Raw genomic sequence first — 25,804 nt, 5'->3', positions numbered from 1 at the left:
TTAACTTGTGTGCATGTGGGGTGGTACAAGACTTATCGCACTTTCTTAGTTAACTTTACCGTTCAAATCGCTCTTTTTGAAGGGACAAGGTTTATTTATGTGAACTGAACATGTAAAGTACAGTCAGTAAGCTATTACTTATAAAGATCATTACAAATTTGACACTAACTCCACTTATATTGATTACATATTACTCCTAAATACGAGATAAAACATTCAGAAATATGTAATATTGGTGAAGTGGTATAATTCATGTTAGAAAAATTAATCATTCTTCCCTTTTTTGTGCACTACTACCCATTTTAACAAAAAAATATCTATTTTAGCACTTAAATATTTATTTTGAGATAACCTCCTATCCAAAATTTAAAAATAGAATAATAAGAAATAGAGTCCAGAAAAAAATAAAATAATAAAATAGAAGAATTAAAATAATAAAAAAGCTGTATATAAGATATCATGAAACAATGGATGAAATAAAAGAAGTTCTTATTAACCGGATTCTTAAATAAAACGTATAAAAAGACATACTCACGTTAACAAAATACATTAGGAAATTTTCGCATATGAAAAAACACATCCAACTTGGTAATGAAATCCTTTTGTATCTATAAATCTATTTTTAGAAAAGCACGTACCTACCAAAAACAGGTATTTGGTAGTACACATATCTGTTACATACTGTAATGCGTATGAATGATAACAAAAGTAAGGAGTCTATATGAACCGTTTAGAATATACGCTGGAAATAAACGGCTTAATCCCATAGTTGTCAAACTATCAGAGCTTACTTACACCGATATACGTATGGTTCCAATATACACGGAACAAGATCTGAACGACCCCTATAATATATACACGTGAACTAAGCGATATACATTCATGATACAGGGGTACTTAGGGGCTCCACAAAATTTTTAAAAATTGTGAAACTATACATGTTGACGAATCGACAGAGCCAATATTATGGAATGGTCAAGTGAGCTCCGTATATCGGTGGCCACTTGACCACGGAGCTCACTTGAACCTGAATTTTAACATGGGCGGAGTCCACTTTATGCCGTAGATATATATATATATATATATATATATATATATATATATATATATATATATATATATATATATATATATATATATATATATATATATATATATATATATATATATATATATATATATATATATATATATATATATATATATATATATATATATATATATATATATATATATATATATATATATATATATATATATATATATATATATATATATATATAATGAAAAGAATATTATTTAGTTGAATATACTATGTAGTAATTAAACACTAAGTTAACATTTGGTTTCATTTTTGAAACCAATAATTTATTCATTCATTCATATATGAATAAAAAAATCAGTTATGAAGATGATATTTTAGTAAATGTCATACATTTCTAGATAAAATTTGTTTAGGCGTAGATACAAAGTTACCCGTTCGTACTCCTTTCCCACTTCCCCCTAACTACATATTTCATTATGAAATTTTCGCCACGGCGCCACGCTTTGAGTTTATGCAGCCACCCTCAGGAGGAATGTTTTGAAGTATAAACCGTAACCAAATCGCCCATTTGAACAATTCTTCTATAAGCGTCTATATTCTTTGATACAATGGTACGTTATCAAATCCATTGTCATGTGTCATGTGCATAAAATGCAATACAATACCCATCCCATACATAGGTAAGAAGAAGATTAGGCAATACCCAATACCGTTGCAGTTGCAATACTTATCGTTTTTACCCGTTTATAGGGACGACCAACGAGCGGTATGACGTCACAACAGATTCCGCCCGTTGAAAGAATCATTTAAATTCTCCAGCTTTTAATTGCTTATATTTATTTCATAATAATAAAATATGAGTTTTTTTGTAAACTGGGGTTCTCTTAACAGTAATAAATATCGTTTATCAGTAATATTTCTGGAATTTAATTTTTATGCAAGTTCCCCATTGTGACCTGCAACCTGACCAATGATAATGACGTGCAACAGTAAGTAAATTAGATGGACTGTAGACGCATATTCTTTGATAAACTCGGTTCGCTAATCCCAGTCCGAACTGTCTAGTGAATTTAGTAATTATTTTTTTGCGAAGTTAGTTACCTTTTGACAGACTAAAAGTGGCTGGAAATTACTATACAACCAAGCACCCGTACTCATAGCCAATATTAATAGTAAACAAACTAAATAGTAAATAAAATAGAACTTTGCAAATTACCGACAATCAATATTTATTTATCTGCACCATATAATAAATAGTTATGTTAAATTATAACAACTAAATATATATTTTTTAAATATATACTACCCAAAATTTGATGGGTTTAGTATACACTTCGACTATTTAGAATAATTCTTCTTTTTTTAAAGAAAGAAGTCTGTAATAGCAGGATACTTGAGCTATTAATACTGAGAAGTAGGAATTGTTGTGTTGTAGGTTTCCGACAATGAATCTGTCAAAATTTGTCCGAGCTAAGCGAATGGAGTTTAATACAAAAACAAAAATAGTGACATAGATTAGGGGAGGGGTAGATAACCTACTTCTGTACAAAAAAATGTTGTGATAATCAGCGCCACGTTGGAGTGTTCTGGTACTAATCAATATTTTTATCGTGTTGGTGAGCTTGCTAATTGACAAACGCCTTGTGTAGTTGGTAGTATTGTAAACGCGCGAAAATTGAATTGCTATAAAGCGCGGGAAATTTTGAATTTCGTCCTAACGTTCATTTCATATATAGGGTATTCAACCAACTTACGCCTCTAAACGATTATTCATAGTATACCTGATTTATTGTCTTTATATTTACTAATACTAAAGCTAATAATGCTCAAGAATAGATCAACAGAGAGAACTCTAATCCTGTTTATATATTCGAATAAATGTGACAAATTAGTTCTGAAAGTTTTCAGAGACATTAGATTAGACCAATAATTTTCATTTAATCAAACTCAAAACATTTAGTAATTAATACACAATGTTAAATTAATATGCTATGAGAGTAGGAATCATAGAAACCGGTTTTAAAATTTGTAAGCAAAAGCTAGATAGTCTTTAGATAAAGGCATATTGGTAGTTTGATTTATATTTTGTCCATCTGCCATTTCGGAATCTATCGCTCTTCAGACGAACTATGCAGACAGACAAAATACGGAAACCAAATCACCAACATTTAAATGATTCTCGCGAATCAAACGTGCCTGTAGGCCGACAACGCCATGTAAAAGAAGATAGTCGAAGTGCAAAATACACGACGACAAGAGATCGATTTAGATTTGCTTTACAGACTTTGAAACTAATCAGTTTACTAGAGTGGCTCATACAGAAATTAAAATTTCACAAAGAGCATATAAAACAAAAATCGTCTCTTATACTGCAAAACCCACTCTAGTAAACTGTTTAGTTTCAGAATCTGTAAAGCAAATCTAAATTGATCTCTTGTCGTCGTGTATTTTGCACTTCGCTTATCTTCTCAAAGAATATCTCTAAGAGGTATTCTTCGGTGAAAAAAAAAGTACCTAACCAAATTTTAATGTAGGTATTAAAATATTGAAAGGCATGTACAATTGTCCATGCCGTTAATCTATCTGTAGTTGGTTTTGATCTGTGAAACAACAGACTAAAGGCAAATTGTTTGAAATGCGCTTTGATATAAAGATTCAAAAATAAAAACGATTTTGTTCCACTTATACATAAGGACTCAGGTATGAAATAAAACACGCAAATAGATGTTTTTTTATTAAGTAATATTTTTTCTTTTTACCCTATCACTGTAATATTTCATTGCATTACGATATATTGGGTCTACATTGGATTCGCCCTTTCCACTCAAAACTTTATTTATCCCTTCAGCCCAATTAAAGGCAAGAAATGAAATAAATTTATCAATGAGTGCATTTAGTAATGTTTGCAAGTGTTCACAACTCTCAAACTTAAATTGCACTTGTTTTTTAATGAAAACTTGTATCATGGAAATTAAATTTTTTTTATAACAAAATGTAGGTAAAATTTCCTTTATAATTGTCTGAATTTGACTAAGGCCTGTTATAAACTTTTCAGAGCAGTACATTAATTTATCAGAAGACCCTTCGTACTCTTTTATACTTGTTATATCATGCCATATAAGCAGTTTTTCCTTTGCAATAAAATTATAACGGCAAATGGTACAATCTGACAAAGTATTCTTAAACTTTTTTATCAAAAAACCACACACATGTCCTAATGCAGCCTTATCCACGTAATTAGATTCATGGTAGGTGAAAACCAAAAACTCAAATTCGGTAACATTGAGGTTTTCTTCATCACATTCCTCTTCCACACCCTGTGTTACTAAATGTCTCACACCATTGATCAAAGACTCCGCTGTTGATCCATCCCTTTCACAATTGGAAGACAATGAATGCCGGTTAACCATATTGTTGACCAATGTTTTAAAATGGTTTTTAAAATTTTGCACGGTAGGGTTAACATTCCTCCCTCCATGCTGTCGAACTTGCCCAAAGAAATTTTCCAGGGGGTCCTGATTAACATCTCTTGGTCTATAAAAGGAAATTTCGTGCTTTACTCTCAGATAGTGGCTTAGATGTTCCAGTCCATTAATTGTCACCTCCCAGTTATGTAGGGAAGGTACCCTAACAAGTTGGTTTTTTTTATTTAAAAAATGCATCTAACTGAGATGCTGCTTGGCCGTATTCCAAAAATTGATATGCCCACTTCCTTCTTTGACAGCACATTTCAGTTTTTTCCCTGCACTTGGATACAATGTGTGTCCATTAACACTATCAAAAAGGGAATCAAAAAACTGTAGTACAGAAACAGTTCCGAGAGAATTTCTCTGTAGCACTAATTTGCCATCATTTGAAGATACACCTAAAAAATGATGTTTGTTTTATTTCCCATGTCACAATAAAAAGTAATGGTTTTCAATATGCAACAAAATTTATTTTGTAAAATAATTACATTAGCCAGGGTCTGCAAAATAGGAAGTTATGTTGGAAAATAACATTACCTTATAAATATCTACCACATTTTATAAGGTAATGTTATTTTTCCATAAAACTTCCTCGTGCGGACCTTTCTATTAGTTATAGAGTATATTTTCAATGCGCCATTTCCATCCCATTAAACAAATCCTATGGAACTATGTCTGCTTGAAAATGTCAGTTTAATGGTCTGCATCTAATAAAAAATTTAATTGTGACTGTTTAAAGTTACATTTTCAAGTTAAAGTAGTTCAATTGGATGTGTTGAATCAGATGGAAAAAGCCCATTGGCAACTAAACTTTATATTGATCCAAATAAATAAATTGTGTTAAAATTTTACTATTTAAGTGAAAGTATGTAACAATATGTGAAGTACTGAAAATTAAGTATTTTTAAATACTTTTAAAAGCAGCACAATCAGTAATAAATGTGAAGTTAGTACTTAGTTGTTCTTGTATACTGTGTAAAACTTACCTTTTCGTAAAAAGAGATTCATAATTGATGCCATCGTATGACTGAAAACTTGAGCGGCATGAGAAACTTTCATCTTTTTCATGTATTTGGCATAAACGTGCCCCTTATGAATTTTGTTCAGTGCTCTAAATCTTCCGATATCATTATCTATTTCATAGGTCATTACAATGTCAGCCCAATCGCCTATTACAAGATTGTTATTTTTTTTCCAAAACAATTTTTTGGTCATAAGATTGTTCCTAATGCCTTTTAGTAAATGTGGAGGATCATATATGTGCACTATTGGGTGACCATTTATTTCATACAATTTTATTTTTTTTTTAATGTATTCTCTTGGGAGGCATTATATTTTACTAAATAATTTATGGCTCCTACATTTGTAGATCCTTGATCAGACACAGTGGCAACTACTGTAAGACCAGCTTTTTCACACTCTACTATAATTCCCTTGATTTGCCTAACTAAATCAATTGTAGTAGTTGTTCCTTGTGAGAATGTGTAGGCAACTGGCTGTTTCCATTTTTTTGTAATACCTATAACAAATGATGCAACTATAATAATAATAATAATATTAAAAGATTTATACATCGAGCAATTTGCGCAGTAGATGATACGACGCCGCTTAAACTGAGGGAACAAGAAATGCGCATAAACCACCTGACTAAGCAAGACAAAATGCGCGCCTGGATGAGTAAACCTCTGCATGGGCGACATCTTAATGAGATCAGCCAAGAATATGTCGACAATACAGCGTCGAACTATTGGTTGACATCAGGAAAGATGTTTCCCGAGACTGAGGGTTTCCTACTTGCCATTCAGGATCAGGTTATTCCAACTAAAAATTACCTGAAATATATTGTTAAAGATCCTCAAGTCCAAAATGACAAATGCCGATATGGATGCCAAGCCCAAGAAACTATCCAACATCTTACCGGTGGCTGCCAGGCATTTGTCGGTACTGATTATAAAGACCGTCATGACTCAGTAGGAAAGATTATCCACCAAGAACTAGCTGACAAACTGGGACTTCTCCAAACCGACCGTCTTCCTTATTATCAATACGTCCCTGATAGAATGCTTGAAAATGACAACTACAAGCTATACTGGGACCGCACTGTGCTTACAGACCAACCAGTGGCCCATAATAGACCCGATCTCATACTAGTTAATAAAATTACTAAGCAAACAACCCTTATTGATGTGGCGATACCCAACACCAATAATTTACGTGTTAAATACAACGAAAAGATCGCCAAGTACAGAGATCTAGAAATACAAATCAGGAGACAATGGAGAATGGAAAGTACCCAGACGATACCTATTATTCTTTCTACCACTGGAGTCATCCCGAAGAGCCTCCTAGAAAACATAAAAAAGCTGGGTCTAAATGAACATCTATATAAGATTATGCAGAAAGCTGTGTTACTTTCGACGTCCAGATGCGTACGAAAATTTTTGGGAGATACACCGACATACCAAGTCACCTAGGACTCGATAACATGGAAAGATTCCCACCAGAGCTCAAACCTTTTGATACAGTAGGTATCTGGGATGAGTGAATTTTCCCCTTAGAGGGAGTGTGAGCCGTATGGCTAAATCTGGAAAGATTTATTCATCCTTTAAGATCTGACATATAAGACACCCATAATCCCTATTAACCCATAAAAAATGTATTTGTAGTATTTAATAGATATAACTTAAAATATATTGAATTTGTATGCAAAGTTACAATTCTTGATATCATAACATATGAATATGTCTGACTGTGTATATAACAATCAAAATTTGAACAGTTTATAATAATAATAAACTCTCTTTATTTTACAAACATATACCCACCTTTTATCATAAAAACTTGGGCATGATCAGCAAATTTGTTATTTCTTTCATCACCACAATCTACAAATCCATCAAATTCTCTATTTTTGGCATTTAGGTCCAAGTGTGGTTGTAAAGCCATTTCATCGAACATTAAAATACATACTTTATCTCGTTTACTCAATTTGGCTACATTCTGTTTTAACCCATTAACGCCGAGAAAAATTTTTTTTTGAATTTACGATTTTTTTATTTGGACTTTCATAAAGAAAGGTGTAAAATTAACCTACGTTTGGAAAAAAATAAATTTTTATTTCAAAATATACAAAAAACATGCTGTCACCATATGGGCCCTGTAGGCGTTCCAGGGTATACACAAAATATTATCTGAATTAAGTGTTTGTGTGAAATTTCATAAAACATTCTAAACATAAACCAACATCGCACTTGATACACATTGTACGCTCTTTGCTTATACGATTGAACCCGGCACATCTTCTTCTTTTTCCTTCTGGCACTACTACTATGTAATGGTTTAACCCATCAAATCTGATATCGTCTCCAACATGGCTGTTACTTCCAGCAGCTTTAGGCATTCGACCTGGACCTTTAGCTGTCGTTTTGTAATTTGCCAAATATGTCTAAAAATCACAGCAACATGTAAGACTACGTAAATATGTAGTAAATTATAACATTACCTGTGCAATACTTCGCCTAAACTCCAACTGGCTGATATTTCTACCACTTTTGCGGTAGGGAATCCAAGCATTTTGTATAGATACATCAATAAGATATGTGAATATCGACCAGTACCACTTTTTTGATCTTACACCAATACGATAACTGAAACAATGTATGTTATTATATTATTATAATCAATATACTTTACATACCAAGATACATTTGCATCCATCAGATCGGTGCCTTCCATGTTTTTATTGTATTTGGAAATTACATCCGGACGTGGTATAGGTACGTTTCTTTTATCTTTCATTGAAAATCTCTCCACAGATTTCACTGGAGTAACCCCAAAACACGTACTGGCCTCTGTTACCACATTATTGTCCATCCACCTCACATAAAGAATACCATGGAATACCATCAGTACTGAATTTGCTTTAGCGTCACTTTGTACCACAGTATGTAATTGCTCATTTGCTAAATCTTCAGATGTGTCCTCCACTCTCGTACCATTTGAAAATACAACTTCAGCTGGAGCTAACAGTTGACGACTACTCAAATTTTCAACAGTTCCACCCTCATCTTCATCCCCTGAATCCTCATCGGTCAGATCCTGACAGTCAGGTGGCTGTATGTATATATTAGTGACTTCGTTATCAGATTAGTAGGCGATATCTAACGCTTCTTGAAGAGTTATTCCTCTGAAACTAAAATTATCGTATAAAACTATAGGTTAATATATATTGTCCGTAGTACGCCTACTGGTCCCATATGGTGACAGTGACGTTTACGAGGAAATTATGAAAAACTAGAACCATATATTTAGAAAATCAACAAACAGTATTGCGAAAATACGTTTTTTAAATAAAATCGATCGCCTAGATATACAATAAAATAAATAAGATCCACATAATTTAACTTACCGTAACGGGATGTCCATATTTTCGTCGTCGAAAATAATCTGTCCAATAAAAAATAGCACAACCTCTCACTCGCGAGTACAACAAGCAACTGATCTTGTCAGGCGCATCCGATGAGCATTTTGAACGATTAGTTATCAGTCAGTGGCTTTCAAATTAAATTTGTCAGTTAGTACACGCACATAAATAGAGGGCGGTTTTGTGTCCCCATATGGGACCCGTAGGCGTTAATGGGTTAAGTTTCTAAAAATAGTTTCATTAATTCCTGCATCAATTGGAATACGATTGAGCATATGATTCAAAGTGTTTTTGGATGGAGTTGCAAATAATTTCCCAAATAACTTGTAGCTCTTGGGACTTTGTCTCTGCAAAATCAATCCAAGAACTTTCTCTTCCAAATTGTACCGTCGCCCTTTTGGTTTAAATTTTGAGGCTTTTATTTGCAACTTTAAAAAATTTGCTACATGGGGATCCAGGTCTTTGGTCATGTTATTAATAGTCTCTTCCATAGTGAAACCTTTTTTACTTTGATTTCTTCTTTTATACATAGAAAAACTGTTACTAATTGTTTTCGCTCTATTGTATAAGGCTGCTTCCCTAACTGTGAGATTTTTTGTTTTGTTTACTCCCAACTCTTTGAGAAAAGTAAATGAAACTGAAACAAAATGTTTTTATTACTAATATAAATAAGTACAACATAGGTTTCTTGTTTCGATAATTTTTTAGATAATTTAGAAACCTTTGATTTGAACCTGGTAATCCTTAGGTTCAAATCCCACCTGTGGTCGGTTTTTTCTGAATTATATTTGTCCAAAATATTCTCTAAAATATGAATAAGTCTTTACAGATTATTGTAAATTTTGTACTTTGTTTCACACTTACAGCATCACCAGAAATCATTTTAAAATTTTAAAGACAAAATGCCTAACCCAAATATTGACTTATTACAAATATACTTCAATGTCAACTACCAAAAAATAAAAATTGTACCTCTTCTTCAATATGCTCACCATACACACTTGTGCAGCAAATTTTTGTTTTTTTCTTCAATGTTTAATATAAACCAAAAGATAAAATTAAAAAACTTTTAGTAGGTACTTAATATTATTCTGTGTTATACTTTTAGTAGGTACTTAATATTATTCTGTGTTATGACATACTTTTGCAGGATATATATCATTATTCCATTCCATAATAGTTTATTAATAAAACACATTTAAGTATATTGATGAAAATGTGTTGTAATTTAACTAAATAAAGACCATAGATTTCAATAAACAATATTTAGAAAATAAAACCTCTCACAATCACACATTTCTAGTTACCAGTGTTACCAAGATGGTCACTACCAATTAGTTTCTGTAACTATTAACATCTAAATATTACTTACATTTTTTTTTCCTTGTGATCCCTTGTAAGCAAGTGCTTGGTGTTTCGTAAGTCACTGCAGATGATGTTGACGGTAAATGAATCTCTGCACTTTGGCAAACTGTAGTTGGAATCGAATATGTATGGTCTTTGGCTGATGTTGAAGGAAAGTTAACATCTTTACTTTGACCAGAAGTAGTAAGTATTTCAACAGATGATGATGATATTATAGGACAACATTTTGTGGGTATTGCAAACACTGTAAGTGTTCTATTAGGCCCTTTGTGATGGTCTGCAAAATGTACATCACAGATTCTTTCCGATCTATAAATCAATTGTTTGTCTTTCGTCATCAAAGTCGAGTTACCAGTGGTCTCTAACCACATTTTAAAACGATCAGGAAATTTGTTAGGCAACGGAAACCTGTGCCGTGGTGAATTCCTATCTTCGCATCCCATTATGGCACATTTTTTGTTCCATGGCCCCATGTTTTCCTAAAACATTTAAAGCTATAACTTAATGTGGGATACAATTACTCAAGTAAATATTTTTAAACGAGTTTTTATATTTCGGAACTATCAAGTTTTACCTATGATTGTTGCAAAGTTTTGGACTAGGACACAAAACTGTATTAGAACAAAACAACCCAGATGGCTCAGCAGTTTTAAGTCAGGGTAGGACACTTAAATATATCCAAGAACCCAAACCGAACTAGGGTAATTTAATATTTGATTATATATTATTAGAATCATATTACATACCTGGATATTAAACAGCTGTAGTAAATGAAATTTCCTAATGTAACAATAACTTCTAACTTAACTTAAAAAAAAACAAATATCCTTATACCACGCCTTAACTAAACAATTAATATTCTAATCCCAAATATGATATTTCAATATTCTAATTATAAATACGATATTCCTTGATCTAACCACTTTTAACTAAAACAAATATCTTTCTACCCACGCCTATACCAAAAGAATATAGACGCTTATAGAAGAATTGTTCACTGTTATTTTTGAAAGTTAGCAAGAAGTGGGACATAGACAAAGAAAAGTGGGACGAGTGGAACGCACGTGTTGCACTGCACATATACTCCATTCGCTTAGCTCGGGCATATTTTGACAGATTCATTGTCGGAAACCTACAACACAACAATTCCTACTTCTCAGTATTAATAGCTCAAGTATACTATAATTGTTATATATATATATATATATATATATATATATATATATATATATATATATATATATATATATATTGTAACGATTGGGGTTTATAGAAAATAATTTATAAGTTATATACTACATAATATTAGATATAACAAGTATTTGGTTATTTTAAATAAGTTATATACTAGAGAATTTAATAAAAATATATTTATGTGAGGGCATTTTTAATAAATTAGCATATAATAAGTGTAAAAAGTTGTATTTTAATGTTATAAATATTTTTAAGTGAGCCATGTGCCTAGGCAACCAACTATACAGTAAGTAATTGACAGATAGAAATTAATCATAATACGAATATAAGTGGGGTTATAATAATATATTGTTTGAAATGTGTATTTTATTAAATTAGAGTGTTAGTTACTAATTTGAATGTTTATTCTGATCTGAAAAGCCTAAATGTCAACAAAATTATCAATGGAACATTAACGAATTCTCTAGAGTGAAGAGTGTGACCATTGTTTACGGTCGAACATTCTGGAATAATGATTATGTGGGTGGATGGAACAGATATTTTTTCGAGAACATCCATATCGAATTTAATAGAACAAATTGGAACATGATCTCTTACGAGATGGTTCTAGAATATCCAAAAAGATATAAATACCCGTGATTTGGATTCAAGATGGCAGTTTTTAGTCAGAAGTCAAGCAGTTTATTATGAAAGTTAGTAGATTAGTTAGTGAAGTCAATTGTTCACAGTTTTAGTAAGTCAGTCAAGCAGTTTAATAAGAAATATGAAAGTTAGTTGGAGATAGTCCAATTGTTTAATATAGTGAGTTAAATGAAGATTAAAAATTATGCATATAATTTAATGCACATTTATAATTATACACAAATAATTATTGAAGATTAAAAAAAGTATATTGGAAGAAATTAAATTATATTATGGTTGGAGATTAGTATAAATCAACTTATAATAATTGGATATTGGTATATTGAAAAGAAGAATAAATATAAATGCTGTTTGCTGGTTTGGTTGGTGGTGTATAAATGCTGGTGAAGAAAACTATATCTTAAATTGGTAGAAGCTGATAATTGGAAAAAGTAATTTCACAAAAACAAGGATAACCGAAGTACGAAGACATTCAGTGGTGATTAGAATCTATATAGTGGAAAACAGTTCATTTAGGCATTCAGTGAAAGAAAGGTACAAAATTTTGTTAATATAATTTAGTTAATGTCATAACAATTTCAATTTTGAAGATAGTTTGTTTAAATTTTACATTGTCTATAGAATTTAATTAGTTTTATAAGAGTATCAATTTAAAGATAGTTTATTTTAAATTTACATTGGCTAGGTTAGATATATATGTGTGTTCCATAATAGTTATAATAAAGATAATTTAAAAAAGTACTTACAAACTAATTCTTTGAGAACCGCGATAAAAACCCTATATATTATACTCATTGCTCATCATTCAAACAAACAACACATCATAACAATTTGGCGCCCAACGTGGGGCTCTCTATTTAAAAGAATTAGTTTGGAAAGATAAGTGCTCTCATATAATTAAATTAATTTTCATTAGAAAGAAAAAATTATAGATTTTAATTTTAATTATATTTGAACAAGTAAAGTCTCAAAATGTCTCAAGGAAAGAAAGGTACAAGAACCAAAAAGAATGAAGAAGATGTGGAAGTAGAAACACAACCTATACAAGAGGAGAGTTTAGTACAAGCTCCACAAGATACTGCAGAAATGAATCCAGAAAGAGAGGAAAATGTCAATATGGCAGCTTTGATGTCATTAATGATGCAGATGAACAAGACAATAGAAGAGAATACGAAAAAAATGGAAGAGAATTCAAAAGAAGTCAAAGAAGACATGAAAAAAATGGAACAAAAAATGGAAGAGAATTCAAAAGAAGTCAAAGAAGACATAAAAAAAATAGAACAAAAAATGGAACAGAATTCAAAACAAGTCAAAGAAGACATGAAAAAAATGGAACAGAAATTGGAAGAGAATCATAGAAAATTAGAGAAGAAAATAGAAGATAATAATAATAAAATTGTAAAACAAATGGATAAAAAACTTGAAGCTGCAGAGAAAAAAGTAGCAAATGAAATAAAAAGTATACGGAATGACTACAAGAAAAGGATAGAAAATGAGAGGACAGAAGTAAAGAGGATTATTCAAGATAATAAGATAGATATAGAACAGAAAATAGAGTTACAGAAATGTAACTTAGAAGTAAAAATTAACGAAGACAGGAGAAACACAGAAGAAAAATTAGATGATATACAACAAAATATCCAAATAAATAATAATCAAATAAGAAATGTGGAACAGAGAATAGATGATATTTCACAAATGAGAGACATAGGGAGACCTTACTTAAATTTAACAAATGAGACTGGGATTAAATTCTCTGGTAATATAAAAAATTTACATCCTAGAGTATACATAAATAGTTTAAAACATAAATTAAGATTTGTGAATAATATTAATGATATTAAAGATTATATTAGAGTGACATTAAATGACAATGCAGCAACTTGGTTTGCTAGTATTGAGAATGATTTAGATAATTTTCAAACATTTAAAAATAAATTTTTAAATTATTATTGGGGTGAATTAGAGCAAGCCAAGTTTAGAGAAATTCTATATTTTGGAAAGTATAATCAAAATTTAAAATCAAATATGGTAGATTATGCATTGAAATTGATAACAGTTGCAAAATATTTAGAACCACCACTTAGAGAGGATGAAACAGTCTTAAATGTATCTAGACATTTTGATGCTGATGTTGTGCAAACCGTAACTGTACAAAATATTCAAACAATAGATAGTTTTATTAATTTTATTCAAAGAATACAAAGAGGCAATATGACAAGTAATAATAACAACAGAAAAAACAATAATAACTTTCAATATAATAAAAATGATAATCAACAATATAGACAATCATATAACAATAATACTAGGTATGGTAATAATTTACAAAATTTTAATAATAATAACAGTAATCAAATTAGACAAAATTGTAATAACAATACTAGTTATAATAGACAACATTTTAATAACAGTACTAATAATAATAGACAAGATTTTAACAATAGAAAAAATACAGAGCGACCTAACTATAACAGACAGGTAAATTGTGTTCGAAGGAATAGGAGCTGCGAAGACAGGGAACGAAATCGTACAAGGCAAGAAAATGTGAGTAGAAGTCATAGTAGGGAAAGACATAGTACATCAGATCCAAGTGGACAGATACAATCTGACAATTCTAATAATCAAAATTTTGTGCAGTAAACTTTCTGAATTACAAGTTAGGCCATTGCTATTATGAAAAACCTTCTGAATTTATTTCTTTAGATGAAGATAAAATTATTGAATCTATTAATTTAATTTATATAAATGCTTTGGCCAAAAATAAAATGATTAAGATTATGATAGATACTGGTTCAGAAAGTACTTTAGTCTCGGAGAATTTTATTTTTAATACATTAAAATTATCAGATATAATAAAGATTCCAAAAATTAAAATTGTTGGTGCAAATAATAAGAAGTTGGGTGAAATTGATAAACTAGCCAATTTTAAAATTAATATTCTTAATAAAGAAATTAATATGCAAGGATTTATTGTCAAGGATTTATGTGTTGATATATTAATGGGAAATGATGAATTGGAAAAGAAGAAAGTAAAGATAGATTTTGAAAAAAAAATGGTAACTTTGGAAGGGCAAATAATTAAATTTATGCAGAAAGATGAGGTGGAAGAAGGAATAAGAGTTGATAGGATATTATTAAAAGAAAATAGTGATGTTTATGAAGAAGAAATGTATTTTGATGATAGGGATATGTCCCAAAAGAATGTAAAGAATAATTATTGTAGTGAATATTTAAGGAATGGAAATTTTAAGCAGATGGATGCCTACGAGGCGGAGTGCGTAAAATTGGAAGCAAGGAATAATGAGTACATAATGAAGAATAATGTTATTTGTAAAGAAGAAGATATGATGAAAGTTTTAAATTGCCCTGAAGAATATAAATCAATAGTCATTTCCATATTGCAGCAACACAAGGGACTTGTCAATAAAGAAAATAGAATTGCACAGAATTATATCCATAGTATAAGAGTTAAGGAGGAAAAAGATTTTAAAACAAAATCATACCCAATACCATATAAATACAGAGAAGAAGTAAACAAAACAATTAATAATATGTTAGAAGATGGGATCATTGAGAAGGCAGACACACGTTTTATTAACCCCATAGTAGTAGTACGAAAAAGATCAGGTGAAATCAGGTTATGTTTGGATGCAAGGAATATTAACAAGATTACTGAAAAGCAATTTGAAGCACCAATGAGTATAGATGGAATATTAGGAAGAATTACAGGAATGTCATTTTTCACTAAAATCGATTTACAGCATAGTTTTTGGTTAATACCTCTAGAAAGAAAAAGTAGACAGTATACAGGATTTCAGATAGATGGATTAGTATATCAATTCAAAGTAGTACCATTTGGACTTCAATCATTTTGCAGTGCTCTATGTAGATGTCTTCATGATATTTTGGATCAATATGAACATTTTGTAATTCACTACATTGATGATATATTAAATTTTTCTAAAACGGCTGAAGATCATGAGAAACACCTAAAAATTATAATAAATAGATTAGACAAAGTTAAACTAAAAATAAATCAAGAAAAATGTACAATTTTTCAAAAAGTAGTGATATATCTAGGTTATAAACTTAATACTAACAGCTTACTGATATATCCATTTTATTCAATAGACTTGATTTGTTAAATAGATGGTAGATTTCATTATTTTGAATCAATTTGACATCATACTTGTTGAATTTTGTATATATGGAAATTAATTTGTACCCTAAAAATCATAATTTGGGGTTAGACACAAAATTGATACTATAATTGCTATAAAAATGTCTTTCTAATATAATAAAGTGGAAAAACTTACCAATTTATATTGATGAAAGTTATTTTGAATGGAAATAATTCCTAGATTTTGTCTATAAATAAACAGAACACAATATCCATTATATTTTTAATTAAGGTTATATTTTATTCTCTCCATTTGACATGACAGTTTGACCATAGAATAGCCGAACTGTGATCCGTTGTTCTCTGCTTTGACATAGACAGCGAACAGGGATGTATTTAACACATTTTAAATAAAAAAAAAATTGAATTATTAATTTATTAAATTTAATAAGGTATGAGAAAATTAATATTTAAAAAAATAATAAGTAAATTATTTATTTTAAATATTATTTTTGGGGTATTGTAACGATTGGGGTTTATAGAAAATAATTTATAAGTTATATACTACATAATATTAGATATAACAAGTATTTGGTTATTTTAAATAAGTTATATACTAGAGAATTTAATAAAAATATATTTATGTGAGGGCATTTTTAATAAATTAGCATATAATAAGTGTAAAAAGTTGTATTTTAATGTTATAAATATTTTTAAGTGAGCCATGTGCCTAGGCAACCAACTATACAGTAAGTAATTGACAGATAGAAATTAATCATAATACGAATATAAGTGGGGTTATAATAATATATTGTTTGAAATGTGTATTTTATTAAATTAGAGTGTTAGTTACTAATTTGAATGTTTATTCTGATCTGAAAAGCCTAAATGTCAACAAAATTATCAATGGAACATTAACGAATTCTCTAGAGTGAAGAGTGTGACCATTGTTTACGGTCGAACATTCTGGAATAATGATTATGTGGGTGGATGGAACAGATATTTTTTCGAGAACATCCATATCGAATTTAATAGAACAAATTGGAACATGATCTCTTACGAGATGGTTCTAGAATATCCAAAAAGATATAAATACCGGTGATTTGGATTCAAGATGGCAGTTTTTAGTCAGAAGTCAAGCAGTTTATTATGAAAGTTAGTAGATTAGTTAGTGAAGTCAATTGTTCACAGTTTTAGTAAGTCAGTCAAGCAGTTTAATAAGAAATATGAAAGTTAGTTGGAGATAGTCCAATTGTTTAATATAGTGAGTTAAATGAAGATTAAAAATTATGCATATAATTTAATGCACATTTATAATTATACACAAATAATTATTGAAGATTAAAAAAAGTATATTGGAAGAAATTAAATTATATTATGGTTGGAGATTAGTATAAATCAACTTATAATAATTGGATATTGGTATATTGAAAAGAAGAATAAATATAAATGCTGTTTGCTGGTTTGGTTGGTGGTGTATAAATGCTGGTGAAGAAAACTATATCTTAAATTGGTAGAAGCTGATAATTGGAAAAAGTAATTTCACAAAAACAAGGATAACCGAAGTACGAAGACATTCACTGGTGATTAGAATCTATATAGTGGAAAACAGTTCATTTAGGCATTCAGTGAAAGAAAGGTACAAAATTTTGTTAATATAATTTAGTTAATGTCATAACAATTTCAATTTTGAAGATAGTTTGTTTAAATTTTACATTGTCTATAGAATTTAATTAGTTTTATAAGAGTATCAATTTAAAGATAGTTTATTTTAAATTTACATTGGCTAGGTTAGATATATATGTGTGTTCCATAATAGTTATAATAAAGATAATTTAAAAAAGTACTTACAAACTAATTCTTTGAGAACCGCGATAAAAACCCTATATATTATACTCATTGCTCATCATTCAAACAAACAACACATCATAACAATATATATATATATATATATATATATATATATATATATATATATATATATATATATATATATATATCAGTAGCTTGGTTCTAAAAGGGCCAATGTCAATTTTAGACTGTTTGGGCATAAGTGCATTTTTGTCTTAGATTTCAAATAAACAACACTGTGTAAAAAGGGCCAATGTCTAGATAGAGTAACAACAGACTTACAGCATTACTTTTGGCCAATGTCAATCTCTAATCAACACTAATTTTTAAAGCAAAAAGGACCAATGTAGACTTCAGCCTCAATGCTTCTAAAAATTTTATTTCTATACAGGCCAATGTTGACATTGGCCCTTTTTTAACAAAACCTTCTTCGATTTGATTTGACATTGGCCCCTTATTTCTAGGTTAGGTTTCTGTCTATACACATTATCGTGAGTGCAAAAGTAGTAGGTACCTAATCTTTGTATTAAAAAATCGACAGTGGCTCTGAGGCCTCTGAGTGTGTGTTTTAAAATACAAAAAGTGATGGAGCAGTTATACCGTGGAAAGAAACTTGTTAACTTGTGTAAGTTAGACAAAATGGAAGCAAATAAACAAGCCGGTAAGTAAATAGGTTAACTTTATTTTAAAAATTGGTAATATTACAAGATTTAGATGTAAGGACGAAATGATAACTAAGTAAAAAATTGTATACTCAAAAAATGTACCATGTAGGACAAATTTAGTGACTAGGCCGACTGTATGAATATTAGTAACTTATGCTAAGACATTTCAGTCCTATAAATCTTATTTTCAAATCACTTAGTGCAATTTAATAACAATTTTTATTTAAATTTTAGATAATGTGCCGCTGCCTCCAAAATAGGATGATTCGACTGTTTTACAAGAAAACTGTGATCCTGGACTAAGCATTTCGCCAGGTAGATAAACCAATGTAAATAGTTCTTTGTTTCAGATAATTAATTTTTTGCTCTCTTTGTTTCAGACAATAAATTACAAGATATAACAACTGAACAATCATCATCGAAAAATACAATAAAGAATAAACTGAGGTCGAAATCTTCTGTGATATATAAAGAAGAAGATGATAACTCAGAACGATTTAAGACTTTTGATGGAAGTTCAAGTGATGAATTTGAACCTTATGATAGTGACTCTTCTGACTCGGACAACTCAGAACCTAGTAAAATACAAAAAGACAATCATATTACTGCAGAATCAGAACATACGCTGACTGTCTGGAATGAAACTTCTTATAGAAGAGGAAGAAAAAAAGTTCTGGACGGAGAACAAATTAGAAAAAGGAAGCGTAATCCAAATAATTGGGAAAAGAATAAAAGAAAGAACTTAAAAACACTTGGAAAAGAATATGTTACAATTCAAGGTAAAAAGATTTCAGAGAAATCATTAAAAAATCCATGTCAATGCCGAAAGAAATGTTTTGAAAAATTATCAAATGAAGAAAGGCAGACCATTTTTAGTGAATTTTATAATCTTGCTTGGGAAGCTCAAAATCAGTTTATTGCCAGTCACATTCAAGAAAGAGAAAAGGCAGTACAAATAATAAGAGGCCGTAATGAAACAAGTAGAAGAAAGTATAGCAGGCAATATTATTTAGATTGTAACTCAGAGAGAATTGAGGTTTGGCAAGTTATGTTTTTATTAACGTTAGATGTAACCTTAAAAAAAGTTCGGGTAATAATGAACAAAAAGCGTTCCTCAACATCAAATATTTGCTCAAGCGATGGTCGTGGAAAACATACGAACCATCCAAAAATAAAGGAAGAGGAGAAAGATGTAATAAGGCAACACATTCTGATGTTTCCTTCGTTTCAAAGTCACTACGCTCGAGAGAAAACTGCAAAGAAATATTTGCCTCCCGATCTTTCTATTTCAAAAATGTATAGGCTATATTGTGAGTATTGCCAAGAAAACAACATAACACCTAGAAACGAATCACTGTACAGACAAATTTTCGTGGAAGAATTTAACTTGTGTTTTAAAAAACCGTATAATGATACGTGTACTACTTGCGATAAGTTTTCTTTACTCCTTAAATCCGTTACAGATGAAAATGAAAGAGCCCAACTTGAAAGTGAAAAATTACAACATCAACACTTAGCAGAGTTTGCTTATGAAGAGAAAAAGAAAGATAGACTGGCTTGCAAACTTAATCCAAATTTGGTGGTATTCAGTTTTGACCTACAAAAATGTTTGCCCACTCCCTACTTAAAAAGCAGCATTTCATTCTATAAAAGAAAATTATGGACTCTGAACCTTACCATTTTTGAGACGCAAGGAACTACAAACTCAGCTAAATGCTACCTATGGAATGAAACTATAGCTCAAAGAGGTGGACAAGAAATTGCTTCCTGTCTATACACCTACCTAAATAGTATTCCCTCTCATATAAATAAAATCATTATGTATAGCGACTGCTGCCCTGGGCAAAATCGAAATATTTTACTATCAGTTATGCTTCTTACCGTTATTGAACATTCCAGACACCAAGGAAGGAAGATTGATATTTATCACAAATTTCTAGTACCCGGACACACTCACATGGAAGCAGACACTATACATGCTGCAATAGAAAAAACTAAAAATTCTACTACTGCCAGGATAGATATTCCTAGAGACTGGGCTAACCTTATTCGTCTAATACCCAGAAAACCACCAATTTTTGTTCAAGAAATGAAGCAAGAAGAATTTCTTTGTTTTAAATCATTATTATCTGGCAAATTTCAGCATGCAAAAACCAATACTCAAGGACAACCAGTGGTGTGGTCTAAAATAAGACTTATTTACTATTCAAGTGAAAATCTTGGCGTGATGAAATACAAAAACTCCTTTACCGACGATGAGCCTTATAAAACATTGAGCTTATTAAGAACAAGAACTAGAAATTCTGGAACTACTCGTTTGTTACCAATCTCTGATAAACCATTGGGCATACCAGCGAATAAAACACAACATCTGAAAGACATGTTACCTTACGTTGAGGAGAGTAGTCGTCCATATTACCTTCAGTTTCTCAATACTTTGACTACATCACCATCTGCAACGGATAATTTTATTGCAGATGAGGAATACGATCAAGATGATGAGATGTAATATTACCATTGTAATCCTACTGATTGTGACTATGTTTTTATAAAATAAACATTAATCTCTTCAAATTATTACAATGTTATTATTCCTTAATTGGGCCAAAGTAACATTTGGAGTATTTTTTTGGTATTCTAAAAGGGCGAATGTCATATTTCCAATAAAAAAAAAACAAATGTGGGTCAGTTTTACTGATGCCAAACATTCCGTAATCTATGTAAGAATGACAAGACAAAAAAACAGTGTTGCAATATAAAAAATATTAGCAATAACTGTAGATCATTTTGTATAAGAATCTTCTAAAGCAGTTTCCCAAAAACAGCGTTTTATGACTTTGGCCCTTTTAGAACCAAGCTACTGATATATATATATATATATATATATATATATATATATATATATATATATATATACTGTGAACAAGAAGTATTTGCTGATAACATAAGGAAGTAAATGAAAACAACCCATTACTGAAAGAATGTGAATTTAAGACAAAATAAAATATTTATTATTTTATTGAAAAACAAACCTTATTTACATAAATTTATTATACTATCCTACCTACTAGCTAATACAAACTATATTATATACCTAATATTTACAAAATATACATTATTTACAAAAATTTATATTCTATCCTACATACAAACTTAACTTAAAAATTAATAGCAAAAAATTGAATACTAAAAAGTAAATAACTAAAACTACAACTGTTTATAATAAATTCTCATGGAATTCACTTCTCTTAACTATACACTTACAATTCTGGCACATCTTTTAAAATTTGATTTCGCTCCTTGGCGATTTGATGAGACATTGTTCTTCTCTTCATCTCCACAATCTTTTCTCTCTCCATAAAAATCTTCTTCATAAAAATTTTCACGAATCAGCCTCATCCTAGCAATACCTTTTCCCCTTCTACCGATAGGACTTTTTTTATTTAATTTTGGTGCTGTGGTCTGTGGCATCTGGCTGGTAGATGCTTCCTCTGGGATGAGGCTGGTAGACGCTTCCTGTACTCCATGATCTTCCACCAGATCATGGTCAGTCTCTTCGTTATGAAGAACAATTTCTGGGCGAATATTTACTCTGTCTGTAAAAACTCCATCCATTTCCTCCTTATACTCGAAGTATTTCCGCTTGCCTGTCTGGTTTTGGTCATCGACAAACTTTTTATAATTTCTCTCCAAAACCCTCCATCTATTTATGCAATTGTTGGGAGTAACATGAACATTATGTTTTTTTAATTCTTGGGCTATTATCACCCAAAGCATTTTCACGCTTCTAATTTCCACAGTGCCTACTCGGTTTCTATACTTTTTATATAAATCTATGAGTAGTTTAGAGGCATTCTCACTCCATTTATATTCTACTGTCGCTGTAGGGGTCTGTAGAATGAGGTAGGACTGAAGTTCTGCAATAAAAATAAACAAAACATTAAAATGTGTACAGTATTTTTATATAATTTTATAGAGAATGTTGTAAATAAGCCATCATACATTAATTTAAGATGGTAAACTCAAACCATGTGGGATGATGTCCCTGCATCGTTTCAATAAATTGATTCATTTCTCTGCTTGTGCGAGTTTTCTGTATAACATCCAGATCAGACAGCATAATGTCTCACACTCCAAAATAATTTTAAATATAAAATATTTCTGTTATAATTTTGAAAAATTATTTGGATATAAAGATGAGTTTACCGTGAGTTAAATAAAACACGCGAATAAATTAATTGCATCTAATGTACATTGCAACAAAGTTTAATTTATTAGTAGAAAATAACTAAGATAAGTTGCAGTTTGTTTTGTAATATGATGACCCAATTAGTAAAATTACCTTATATGATATTCACTTACCATTATTTAAATCCATTATTCTTTTTATTTTGTTTAAAAATTTAAATTTCAATTTTAATAAAGCACAGCTGTAAATCAATATCAACAGATCCTCGTGGCACTCCTAGTAAAAATGGCTCCGGCGCAACTCGAACTTGAAATGATACACAAACACGTTCCAAGAGGGTTAAGTTCCGGTAATCGATTCTAGATCGAAATAAAACCGTTTAAGTTCGATTCTGCGCATTAAAACAGTCCAATCGATTTCGTAACGGTTCATGGGATCGTACAAATGTGGCGTCTTGGAACGAACCTAAAATTACACCTAGATTGGTAACAGGGATAGCCAAGGTCAAATGAGGTTCGGATTAGGCGCCCATTCGTTTGGTGGCGCTGCTAGTCTCGTTCCTGCGCGGAGGGAGTGTGCTGTGATCAAGTCAAAGTTGAGTTTGTGCCAGTGTTCCCAAACCTACCGATAAATCGGTAGATCTACCGATTTCGACGTTTTTCTACCGATCTACCGACAAAGACTTAAATTCTACCGACTTTTATATTCAGATAGAAATTTTTACTTATTCTTAAATTTGAGAAGAAATATGTAAGAGACAAAACAATTTTTCTTGCGATACGTGTAATTTACATTGAGCATTTTTGTGTATTCACGAAACCGTGTGAAAACATTCCAAAATTTATTCTTAAATGATACCTAAGCGGTACTTTACAAAGTACATGATGTCATAAAAGCTAATAATTATTAATAATACAATAAATGAATCCAAATCCATTGTGATCCCGACCGCTTGGTTCTGGGAATTTGTCAAGTTAGGAGACTTAAAACCGGAACAACGCATAGTTAATATAAGCTTCCGAGTGCACCTCACGAAACAACTCGGTAGTCTGTTTGTTGTATAATATTTCCTTGTAAAAGGGTTTTATACTCGAGTTTTCGGTTCTCGGATAAGTATTCGATTCCTAGTCACAATGTTCTCGTTTTATGTTCAGTATCTCGGTTCTCATTTTTTTTTATTTTATTAGATTTAAATGAATAAACATATTTTAATTTTTCTTAAATAAACGAATTGCAAAACATTATTAAATTTAAACAAAATATTATATTTTGAAGGATCTATCGATTTTACTCCACAATCTACCGATTTTTAAAAAAAAATTCTACCGATTTTATTTTTTTACGTTTGGGAACACTGGTTTGTGCTATGGTTTAGACAAATACGGCGCCATATTTGTATTTGTTTTATTTTTTATAATTTAAAATTTTTTATATAAGTAGTGCAAAAAGGTACAATTTTAGACGATTTATTGTGGCATCGAACACATTATATGGAAAAACGAAGAAATGAACAAAGAAGATGTTGTGTTCCAGATTGCATGGATACTACTAGCAAAGAATATACTAGACGTTTACTACTAGCAAGCGTTACCGTTTTCCAAGTCCACGAAATTATATGGATATGTTTGATAAATGGGTGAATGCTGTTAAGAGCCCTAATTAGATAATGCTGCAACAGAAACTATTTATAACAATTTTCGTGTATTCGCTAGTCATTTTAAAGAGGAAGATAATATAATCATCAATGTTGGATATAGCGGTATTACGAGAACAGCCGTTCCGAGTTTGTTTTTACCAGAACCAGGTAAGAACTATTATACCAATATGTGACCTTTTACTTATAATTATAAATTTAAACTAAAATTATATATTATAAAACCAGTCTTACTTAGCTTACTATTTGAATTATTTGTAGGTGGTGGTTCAACAACTATCTTAAAAGCATCACCTTAGAGAGGGTTCAGCATAAATTTATACAGGCGTGCTCCTTTCAAAGTTGGATTAGATTAGCAGACCATGACTACACTATCATGGAGAAGTCTATGAGCTTGCCTGCTTTAAGTATGAGGAGGGATATGTCCCTCTCTTGTGGGTGAGATTGGTCTTAGAGTACCATATTACCATTGGTTTGCCTCATCTATGTACTTTTAATGTTCCATTTTGTAGAACAACCTAGGGTGCTAGTAGCCCACTGAATAGATACTTATCTTTGTTAAACAATGTAAATGTATTTAATGTCTCTCAATAAATATATAAATATTAGTAGAAAAGAGTTACTGGTACCATAGAGTTTAGAAACTTAACTTTGTAAAATACTTCATGTTTTTATTGTAACTATGTTACATATTTTTTTATTTTAGTCCTGGATCTTAGAATCATAGAACTAACTGTTGGGTTTATAGGTTTTAAAATTTAATTTTTAATTACATGTTTAATTATATATATATATATATATATATATATATATATATATATATATATATATATATATATATATATATATATATATATATATATATATATATATATATATATATATATATATATATATATATATATATATATATATATATATATATATATATATATATATATATATATATATATATATTTGAATATTTGCTCTTGTGATTATCTCTTTATTATTTAAATTTACAATTATAAGATACATTCATATTATACCTTTTTTATTGTTCCTAAAAACTAACCATAATACCAAATCATGGTACAATGAATACACAAGGTATGATATTGCGCATGACATTTGACAGCTGGCCCAGGAGTGTGACGTAGTTAAGATCGTCTGAACCACCTCGAACCCATTATTACAACTTAACGTA

The 25,804-nt window shown here is 30.4% G+C and overlaps 1 protein-coding gene across 1 annotated transcript; it reads right to left on the bottom strand.

Moving 5' to 3' along the window:
* Positions 1-21,781: 21,781 nt before the first annotated feature.
* LOC140439665 (uncharacterized) lies at positions 21,782-23,277 on the bottom strand. The gene is made up of 2 exons (XM_072529727.1): positions 23,138-23,277; positions 21,782-22,692 (listed from the first exon to the last, which is right to left on the bottom strand). Exons 1-2 carry the CDS (start codon positions 23,151-23,153, stop codon positions 22,028-22,030), a joined length of 681 nt encoding a protein of 226 aa, XP_072385828.1. The 5' UTR covers positions 23,154-23,277; the 3' UTR covers positions 21,782-22,027.
* Between the last annotated feature and the right edge of the window lie 2,527 nt (positions 23,278-25,804).

Source organism: Diabrotica undecimpunctata, chromosome 1, assembly GCF_040954645.1.
Source record: "Diabrotica undecimpunctata isolate CICGRU chromosome 1, icDiaUnde3, whole genome shotgun sequence".
Taxonomy (NCBI): domain Eukaryota; kingdom Metazoa; phylum Arthropoda; class Insecta; order Coleoptera; family Chrysomelidae; genus Diabrotica; species Diabrotica undecimpunctata.
The sequence above is the reverse complement of the archived record's forward strand: the minus strand, read 5'-3'. Positions and strand labels throughout refer to the sequence as shown.